Source organism: Lissotriton helveticus, chromosome 4_1 (assembly GCF_964261635.1).
Source record: "Lissotriton helveticus chromosome 4_1, aLisHel1.1, whole genome shotgun sequence".
NCBI classification, from domain to species: domain Eukaryota; kingdom Metazoa; phylum Chordata; class Amphibia; order Caudata; family Salamandridae; genus Lissotriton; species Lissotriton helveticus.
Window position 1 is genome coordinate 396,654,842 of NC_136063.1, and position 11,020 is coordinate 396,665,861.

At 46.0% G+C, this 11,020-nt stretch overlaps 1 protein-coding gene across 1 annotated transcript in view; it reads right to left on the reverse strand.

The window, feature by feature from the left end:
• RIMS2 (regulating synaptic membrane exocytosis 2) overlaps positions 1-4,510 on the reverse strand; it is a 1,857,427-nt gene extending 1,852,917 nt beyond the window's left edge. The window contains exon 1 of the mRNA XM_078686898.1: positions 3,816-4,510. Coding sequence (XP_078543024.1) covers positions 3,816-4,243 — 428 coding nt within the window. The 5' untranslated portion in view covers positions 4,244-4,510. The remainder of the gene's footprint in view (positions 1-3,815) is intronic.
• Positions 4,511-11,020: the final 6,510 nt, after the last annotated feature.

Here is an 11,020-nt window from a genome sequence, read left to right on the forward strand (position 1 = left end):
ACTGAGGCACACGTGAATACCATTCTGTCTACCCATCTCTCTCGTAATAACATTCTTGACGAGAGTCAAAATGGGTTCCGCACTCAACACAGCACTGAAACGGCCCTGCTCTTCATGACCGAGCACTTGCGGTCAGTGCTGGATGCGGGGCAGACAGCGGCGCTCCTGCTGTTAGACCTGAGCGCCGCATTTGACACGGTGTCTCATGACATTTTAGTGCGGCGTTTGGAGGAAGTGGGTATCGGAGGGAAAGCTCTTGAGTGGTTCCGCTCCTTCCTTTCGGACCGGTGTTTTAAAGTGGCCATTCCACCTGGCCAGTCCTCGTTCCACTCTCTCGGTCTGGGAGTTCCCCAGGGCTCCGCTTTAAGTCCTACACTGTTCAATCTGTATGTGAAACCGCTGGCTGCTGTCGTCAGGGAATGTGGCCTTACCATGACATCGTACGCCGACGACACGCAGCTGGCGGTAACACTTAGCGGAGACCCTGAGGTGAATGCGCCCAGATTTCGAGCTGGACTTATAGCTGTGGCTAAGTGGATGCGTTGCAACTGCTTACAGCTTAACGCTAAAAAAACCGAGGTCCTGATTCTAGGGAGGCAGACGGAACTTTGGGGAGACCAGTGGTGGCCTCCCGAACTGGGGGTCTCTCCCACTCCAGCGGCCGAAGTTAAAAACCTGGGGGTGTGGCTGGATTCCCATCTTTCTTTTGCCAGCCATACGAAGAGGGTAGCAGCTACCTGTTTTGGTATCCTGCGGGGACTGAGGCCTGTCCTTAAGTTCTTCGACCCCCCCACGCGGCAACTGGTGGTTCAGGCCTCCATCTTGTCGCGATTGGACTACGGGAGCGCTTTGCTACTTGGAGTGAACCAGGCTGAGGCTTCTAGGCTTCAGATTGTGCAGAATGCTGCTGCACGTGCCATTGTGGGCCTTCCGAGGCGGTGTTCTGTTTCCACTGTTCTGACTTCCCTTCATTGGCTTCCGGTCAGACAGAGAATCAAATTTAAGGCTCTCTGTCTGACATTTAAGATTCTGAAGCTTTCCTCCCCTCCTGCCCTTGCGGGCCTTATTGCTCCGTATCTGCCCACACGTTCCCTCAGGTCTGAATCTCACCACCTGGCGATTAAGCCTAGGTTCAGACTGAGTAGGATGGGAGGGCGCTCCTTTCGCGTTCTGGCAGTTGACCTATGGAATTCTCTCCCTGTACACATCCGTGCCCTGGATAGTCTTATTCTTTTCAGGCGCGCTATTAAAACCCACCTGTTCGCTTCTGGCAATTGATCTCCTCTTTCCCCGGCTCTGATCTGTTGTGTTGTGGTATCTGGACAGGCGCCAGGACGCCCCTTCGCTGGGGCAGCTGTGCGCCGAATAAAAGTTATTAACATAACATAACATAACATGAACACAAATAAATATATTTGTGAGATAGATAGATAGATAGATAGATAGATAGATAGATAGATAGATAGATATGTTAGGGAACGGGAGAAACCGAGAGAAAAGGGTGAGTGGGAGAAGGAAAGAGTCATAGGGGGAGAAAAAAATAGATAGATACGTTAGGGAACGGGAGAAACCGAGAGAAAAGGGTGAGTGGGAGTAGGAAAGAGTCATAGGGGGAGGAAAAAAAAAGAGAAGTAGAGAAGAAAAAAGGCTGTCAGAAGGAAACAGAAATGGCAAACAAAATAACAAAAATATCAACATAAGAGAAAGGGGAGAGTGGGAAAATGAGAGCGAAAAAGAGCGTGAGTGTGTACGAGTTACTAATGTATGAATAATACTTAAAGATCCCTTGGATTAAATACATTATCGAATGTTCGCAAAAGATTTTTGGGACCAATGTGATTATCGATCCTCACAGTGTCTCGGATATCTTCAAATCAAATATGAAAAAAAAATTCTGGAATTACCGCAATGAACGGCACTTTTTGGAGGATTCTAAATTATCCACATGTGTACTGTACAATAGCATGAATTATTTTATCGGTTTTAGCCCGTATTTGTCACAAGTGACTAGAGTCTCGCATCAGTTTGTACTAACCAGAATGAGGATGGGAATAGTACACTATCTTGTTGCGTGCCCTAACATTAAAATGCGCCCTATTGGCCCATGTGAATGTGATAACAAAACGGAACAGAGCACTAAGCACTTTTTATTAACATGTGAATTGTATAGGGAATTACGGAAATTTTATTTGAAGCCCATGTTAAATAGATTTGGAGTGAGAACAACTACGGATGCTATGAGACTGCTTTTTAATTTGAATCATCCGGACATTTGCTTTTTTACTGCAACATTCTTGCTTAAAGCTATTGGCGCCAGGAAAAGAATGTGTTTTTAACTATCTTGAATATTTTAAATATTTATTCCATCCCCCTCTGGATATTATGTATTATGTGTTTTTTTAAGGAAATATGTAATGTTTAATGAAATGTTAGTATTTATAACTGTTTGTGCTTTTATGGACATGTTTTTAAATGCTCCGAATAAAGCTTTATGAAATGAAATGAATATGTGTCTACTGTTTTTGATCCGGCTATTTCGTGAGACAGCAACTCAGACATGTGCTAATTATTAGCCAAGTTTGCTACTTCTTAGCGACCCAGCATATGCACTGCCAAGCTAACACACGTAAACAAACTCATTTGCCTACAAATGCACACACTACACATACAAGCTGATCAATTATCAAGCGCGCTGTATTTGAAGGAAAGAAGTGTGACAAACAGTGAAGGGACGCTGGATGCGCGGGGCAGCACTTCACAGCCGGATCTGTTCTGTGTGTAGATGGCAGCTGCCGGCAGCAGCACCCTGGACAGCTCCGCGGTGCTGAAGCTGCAGAGCCCGGCGTCTGCTCACCGGCCCTGCCTCACTCCTCCGCCCGGGACGCGCGGCGAGGCCGCGGGACCGTGCCTCCCTAACCCCCGAGGTCGGGGGCAGACAGCGGCTCCCCGCACACATCTGCGGGGGAAGATGGCGGCTCCTCAGTACCCACCCACTGACTGCCCATGGCAGGCCTCCGGCCAGAGGGAGGCCCCGTGTGAAGCCAACCCCGCTCGCAGTGTACTGCTGGGCTCGTACGGACAGATGGAGTGGAACTACGGGAGACTGAGCCGGCGCACCGGGATGAGCAGAGTGCACTGACAGCAGCACCGCCGGGCTGGCACCTGCGAGCGGCCATGTTGGATTTCTGGCCTCAGCCATAGCAGGAGAGGATACATGGGAAGCCTGGACCAGAACAGTACAGAGGCTCCGTGAAGGGGGTTATCTTCAATTGGGACTGTAGAATATACCAATAATGCATCACATTACTGACCCCAATCACTCCTAGACTCAAAGGGGTGTAGGGATCAAGGGGTGACAGAGTACACTAACTGAAGCTCAGGGGAAGTGGAGACCAGCAGGCCCTGATCAAAAAGGAGGAATGTGATACCAAAAGCCCGTGGTGAGCAAAGATCACCAGACCCTGCTTGTATGAAATGGGATCAGAAACCCGTGGTGAGGGAGGCACATGAAAAACACCTGCCCCTGTAGAGTGAGAGGCGTGAACTATCAGCGGGCCCTTGTAAATGAGTTGGCCTTGCTAAACATGAACCTATGGTGAATATTGGTACGTGAAAAACACACCAAACGTTTATGAGAGGTGAACATTAGCAAGATCTGGTGAGTGAGGGCAGGTCGGATCATCAGTAGATGTGGGTAAGGGGGGGTGTCTTACTAATGTGGCAGACGTGAACAGTAGCAAGAGGTCCCAGAGGTGAGTGTAATGGAGAGCCCAAGTGCAACCAGTATAAACACCAGTATAAAAGCGATCACTTACTTGAGCACGGACTGCTCCTTCTCCTCCTCCTTTTTCTGCCGGTCCATGACAGCCAAGATAATCTTGCGCTCATCCTCGGTGAGATGGCTGAGGTCGGGCATCTCAGGGGGAGGCAGGGACTGTGGGGGGTTCCCCGACTGCTGGGGAGGCTGTTGCTGCGAGTGATGGGAAGGTGGCTGAGCGTGCAAGAGGGGCTGGGAGTGGAGCTGTGCTTGTGAATGGAGCTGTGCTTGCGAGTGGGGCTGGGAGTGCAGCTGTGCCTGGGCGTGCAGCTGGGCCTGGGTGTGCAGCTGGGCCTGGGTGTGCGGCTGCGAGTGGAGCTGGGGCTGTGCCTGCGAGTGGAGCTGTGCCTGGGAACGGAGCTGGACGGCAGGCTGAGCAGCAGCAAGATGAGCAGGGCCGCCCCGGGGCCCGGGAGCAGCAGACATGATGGAGGCAGCAGCAGAAGCGCGCTGTACACGGACACACACTGGCCGAGAGCCGGCAGCCGCCCGCAGCCAGGCCGCGGCAGATACATACAAGGGGCGGGCAGCCCGCGGTCAGTGCTCCGGGCAGGGCAGAGCGGGGAGGGAGCTCCAGCTGGCTGGACAGGCGGCGAGCCCCGTGCCCGGGCAGTGCCAGCCGCCGCGTGCCGTCCTGTTCATGCCCCCCTGTGCCCGCGCGAGGCCGGCCGTGCAGTGCGCCCAGCGCCCAGCGGCCGTCACACTGGAACAGGGCTACGGGCCGGAGTGAACGGAGATTGGCCACTGCGCATGCGTGCGTCAGGAGCAGCTGGTCGGAGGGGGCGGGGCCCGCGCGGTCCGCTTCCGGGGAGAGGGGCCGCCGGTGAATGGGGCTGTGGGCGCTGCACAGCAGTGCACGTACAGCACTCCGCCCCTTCCTGCCCGCGCGAGCCTCATAGTAAGCAGCGCCTGAGGAGGTGTGTGCTGGCAGCCAGCAGCTGTGGTAGAGTTAGAGGGTGTGACCGCGGAAGAGACTGACATGCAAGTTGTACTGTAGTGAAGACTGGAGTCAGGAGCACGCCGAGATTACTGTTAACGTGACGTCTCCACGCAGAATGATGGACCGTTTCCTCACCAACCGCCACCTGAGCCTGCCCCGACATTTTAAACTCACAACTGCGCGGGAGAGTGGATTAGTCCAAATAGTAAATAGTGAGAGCACATCATCTCCCTTTTTAGGCCAGGTGTTAGCCAAGACCTTTTGATATTACTAATATTATTGATATGTATAATACACATGCTTATCTTAAGGGGCTTTCAGCCAGATTGCTTCATCCATTGGTTGTGTCATTCACATTTTGTTTCCTCCTGCTACAGCATGGGGCAATGTGTTTGTTTACTTCAGCCACCCACTGGCCAACTTAATTTTGAGTGATTCCGTTTTGCTCTTTCACTAGCAGCACATCTGTACCCAAGGTAGTCCCCTTCATTGCCAGTGTTTTTGTTTTTACTTTATTATTAGGTCTGGTGTTAGCCAAGACTTTTTGGGTTTACTAAAATTATACTCATAATGTTTGTACAAAAGAGGCTTTCAGCCAGCTGTATTCATTTATTGGTCTGTTCTGTCATTCACATGTTGCTTCCTTCCACTACAGAATACGGAATGTGGCAATCGATCAGCCTACCTTAGCCACTAGCTCACTTCGAGCAACTGTAGTGACTTGTGGTAGGGGTTGCTCCTAGTGGTGTCCATCCTGAAAAATGGGTTGACTCTGTAGAGCCAAATGTCCAAAATGGGAAGCCCCTAACCCATTAATGTACAAATCTTTGAAATGGTAGAGGATAGAGCTGGTGCAGTGAATGAGAGGAACATTCTTAGGCCCAATGGGTCACTCTTTAGATAGTAATCCAAGGTACATAGGGAATCTTAAGTCAGGACAGGTAAATGTGTTGTCTTTTCAGATTATTTTATTTTGCTCCATGTTTTACTGGTAAGCTAGAGTGCAGAACAAAGGTGGAACAGCCAACTCATGTTTTGCCCCCCTGTGGCAAGCAGGCCTGCAGCTTTTTCAAGGCATAGGGATAGGTTCCAGTCAAAGTTACTGAAGTTAATAGACAGCGTTGAGGCCTATTGGTCAAGAGATGTGATTGCCCAGAGAAATGAGTAGGTACAGAGATTCTAGGAGGCTGACGTCTCTATAGTATGAAGTGTGGAGTCTATAACAAGTTCACTGTTGTCTTGGCGAGGCTCGGGCCTGGAGCTTCACTTCTAGTGAATGCATTTAGCATTTTCACAAGTTTTTTTTCACAGTGTTTTTACATTATTATTACAGCAGGACACTTGCTACCAGCTCTTCATGTGAGCACAGGGCATGTTCCAGTTTACGTTTTCCTGCTCCTGCTAATGCTGCTGTAATTGCCTTTTTGGGCCTTTGCTTATCTGACTACTGCTATTTCCTAGCATACAAGAATGTGTCTATTTCAAACTGTTATTTTTTAAAGTTATTCTACACAAAGAGGTATCTAGGAGTCTCAAAAGTGAGATCAGATCACACACAGCTGTTGACGTGACAACTAAAGACTCAAAAGAGGGGTGGTAGCTATGTTAACTAATGACACCACGTGATACAAGAACATCTTATTCACGTGAAGTGCACATTTAGGGTGAGAATTTTCCCATCAGTTGTCTAACTGTACCGCCCTATTTACATCATTTGGGTTCTCCTTACCCAGGAGTCAGTGCATTCACAGTCACGTAAGATGAACAAGGTGACTGTGAGAGTAAGAAGACCCACCGTTTAGATCTGGTGAGCGGAAACAGTGTTATAAGACAACAGAAAAAAAGCAGTGCAAAAAGGTGTATAAGTGAGAATATAAAATTAAGTGAGACTGAGTATAAAGAACCTTATTTTAATATTTTCTCTCAGCTCCCTAAATCTAAAAAAATGTGAATGACAGATTTAACAGAATATCTGCTCAGCAAGTGGTCAACATGTTTCTGCATATACAGATTTGCCTATGCATTCATCAGGACCTGGTTGGTGCTACTGCTGGGAATTCTTGTGAAGAAATAAAAAAGAAACATATCACCTGATTGTCAGGTGCTGATGCTCCACCCAATCCAATTCGTGTGGGGATCGCGCCTCACCTCACCTGGCTGCAGCTCAGGTAAATGAGGAGCACCGCTCTCTCCGTCGGTGTCTCCTGGCGTCCCTCTGTGCTGGACTTGGGGAGGCCTCCTTTTTTTTTTTTTTTTTTTTTTTAAAGTTAGCCTTTTTTAAGTATACAGGCGATGAAATGCAGTTATAAATCTATTGATTTATGGAAAGCTAGTATGTATTTTAGTTGAGGACTACCGTTAGACCTGTAAACCAATTGAGTCTATATTTCCTGTTTGGATGTTTTTCTAGTTTGCTTTCAGGGCTCCTGTATGTCATGCTTACATAGACACTTAACTATAATGTCACTATTTAAAGCTGTGCTGTTTATTCCAATTATCTACCTATCTATCTTTCTATCTCCATTTAAGCATCAATCTCTATGTGTGCAGACCTCTCTAGCTAGCTATTGATGCAACAATATATCTCTGTGTAGATTATTCTATTTATTCACCCCTCTCTATCTATGCATGTCTTTCTATTCATCTATCTTTTCAACCCTCCATTTCTATTTGTAATAAAGATTTACAAAAATATTATTTAAAAAAAGTATTGGCAAAGGAAAGATGCAGGCAGCCAACACTAGAATGATTTTTTTTAGGTAGGTGTTAGCCAAGATCTTTTGATTTTACTAAACTTGTCTTATAAAATAGTTGCTTCTAGATGTTTCCAACCAGACTTCATTCAGTGGTCTATTGTTGTGTCATTCACATTTTAGTTCCACCCACTTCAACACATATCATAAAGCAATGGGTCAGCCCACTTAAGCCATTGACTACCTTCACTGTAATTTACGGCATATTGCCCTTCCACAAGGAACACACTCAAAGTAGTTCCCTTCAGTGCATAGGACTCCTATGGTAATGCTGTGTGTGTGTGAGTCTTAGGGGCGGAGCGGAACACAGCGTAACAGCAAGGGGCAGGATATTTAAACCACGCTGGCGTCAACCTTCGCTAATAATTGTGGGCGCTGAGGAAGGCTCAATGAAGCTGAAATGCATTCGCCATGTTAACCTGTCAGAATAAAGATGCCTCCGTGGTGTTTCCCCTAACGTGGCCTCTGCTCTTTCTTGAAGGAGGTTTTTGGGACATTTTAGCGTGCCAGCCAGAGGCACGCAACAGAGGCCCCCGCATTCCAAGTGGCCTGGCTATCACTGGCTGTTGCTGAAACGGACTGTTTCTGCGTTGTTTTTCCAAGGTATTGGATGAGCCATGGTCCGCCACAGAACACAGAAGGAGAAAGGGCGGTGTTGGGGTCATCGACTCTACGCTGGGCGATCGTGATTGCATGCTTGCCCCCGCCGTGATATTTCCTGTGCTTTTGTGGCTGTGCGGTCTGGGGACCCAAGGGGGCACAACAATTCAGACAGCACATAGCAAACTGGATCTGATGACAACGTGGTGCCCTGAACTCCGCATATTTTTTCCACCCCCCGCATCACTTACCTGGACTAAATGATGAACTCTGGGAGTTGCAGTTTGCTCATATTATGCAATCTACAACAGGTGAGCAAGGACTGAGTCTTAGGGGCGGAGCGGAACACAGCGTAACAGCAAGGGGCAGGATATTTAAACCACGCTGGCGTCAACCTTCGCTAATAATTGTGGGCGCTGAGGAAGGCTCAATGAAGCTGAAATGCATTCGCCATGTTAACCTGTCAGAATAAAGATGCCTCCGTGGTGTTTCCCCTAACGTGGCCTCTGCTCTTTCTTGAAGGAGGTTTTTGGGATATATATATATATATATATATATATATATATATATATATACCATGACCATAGAGATGCTCCGTCTATCAATGCTGTCCCTTTTGGCAAACAGAGAATCACGAACCACCGGAGATGTAGGCAATTCTTTATTTATTGTCCTCAAATTACGCGTTTCGAGCACCACTTGCTCTTGATCACATGTATGAGAGAGCCTTATGCCAACTTTTTTTAAATGCAGTGAAATTACACCACGTGGTAAAATGAAATTGATAGACATAGAAAACACACGTACATAACATTCTGCCGGTTACCGAGTCTGTTTTCATAGCCTCAGTAGTGACTTGCTATCAATCAACAACAGTTATGTGCAAGACATTGAAATTCACATCCTTCAAATGGAATATACAGTAAGAGTTAATAACTAACAATATTAATATTAAGATGGTATATACACAGGATGATAAATGATTTTTTTTTAGAAACCAAACATCATTGCGTAAAATACATCATGTTAAAATATATCTGTATAAATACTATAAAACAGGAATTTCATAGCGCAATAATCAATAAAACTGATATCATAATATTGCACATGACCCTACATAATTGTGCACACCATCACAACTCGTACTGTAAACCATCACATTATGTAAACAATAACCTCATACAATGTTTCTCATTGCTTATGACATTCCCACCTGCTTTAATGCTGCAGTAATGGGGCAAATCCATATAAAGTCACCTCTTCTCTAAATAATAGGGATAAATCCCAATAACCGGTATCATCGCCAAACCTTACAAATGTATTCATAAAGTGCTGAGTGCTAAAGTGCTACCCTATGTTTATATACTTGAAAGTGCCAGTGCAAAACATAAACCCACGTTAAAATTCATATAACGAATGAAACATATATAAACAATGCAATTAAAAACTGAATACAAATTAATTCAATTCAATTAAAATTCAAATCAATTAAAGAAAGGCAGCGGCAAAAACTGATATCTATTTACAAGACCTAATACAGTAGTATGTGTGGGAATTCTGGGAAACCAATCTACCAAATATACAGCAACCACTTATTGGGATCGGTCTAGGTTCATTTCAACTTATCGTTATAGAAAATGGTGCAAGCCCTCCGTGTTGTTCAGACCATAAGGTAACTTACTATCAAGCTCTATGATCATTCTAGACTCCATCTGTCTTAGAACTCTTTCTCTGTCTCCCTCTCTACGCAGTTTTGGAATGGTCGCTACCACAAAATAACTCAAGCAGTTAAGGTCATTGCTGTTCACCTGCTTGAAATGACGAGCCACCGGATAGGTCGAGTCATTATTCACGATGGCCTGCAAATGCTGTAAAATTCTGACATGCAGCTGCAACTTTGTGATGCCTACATATCTTAGGCCGCAGGTGCATGTCAGAATATTCACCGCAAATTCCGTCCTACAATTTAGGGTGCCCCGAATTGCTATTTTGTCTGGGCTAAAAGGTGTAGAGTAATGTGTAGTGTTTACACCAAATTTACATGCTCTACAAGTAGTGGTGCATTTGGTGAACCCTTGCTTGGGTTGCAACCACATTTTAGCAACAGATAACTCGGGGCTCGGTTTGGCAATCTGGGTACGCGCATAGATATACCTTTCCTGTAAGTGACAACCGGATAGGTAGGTAATCTGGGAGACAGCACCCTATCAGTAAGGACAATTGGCCAATTGCACCTAATGATGGACCGAATATTTCTCTCTTGCTTACTAAAGGTAGTAATTATCCTAGGGCCTGTGCTTGCAACCTTGGACTTCTCTTTGTGTAGGTGCTGGCAAGGATTCCCTGGTTCTCTCATTTGTTTTGTCGACTTCCTCTCTCAAAATCTCTTCACTATATCCTCTTTGCCTGAATATGCAAAGAGCCTCTTCTGTACATCCTTTTAAGTCTTCTTCTGTACTGCATATTCTTTTTAGATGTAGTAACTCGCCATAGGGGATTTTTAATCAAATGTTTGGGATGGGCACTGCTGGCATGGAGTGTTAGATTGCCAGCAGTAGGTTTCCTTAAAAGTGTTGTCGCTAATTGCCCCTGTTTGTGGTAAACCTTCACATCAAGAAGTTCAATGCAGTCCTTATTAACAAGAGAGGTAAATTTAAGATTAGCAGTATTGTTATTGATGCGACTGATAAAATTCATTGCACTCATTTCATTTCCTTGCCAAACAATAAAAACATCATTGATGTATCTTAACCAGTACAAAACATGATTGTTAAAATCAATGGCATGAGTTTTTCTGAGGACATGCTCCTTCCACCAACCAACATGCAAACATGCATAACTGGGGGAGAAGCAGGCCCCCGTAGCAACTCCTCTCTTTTGTAAAAAAAAATTCATTGCCAAATGAAAAAT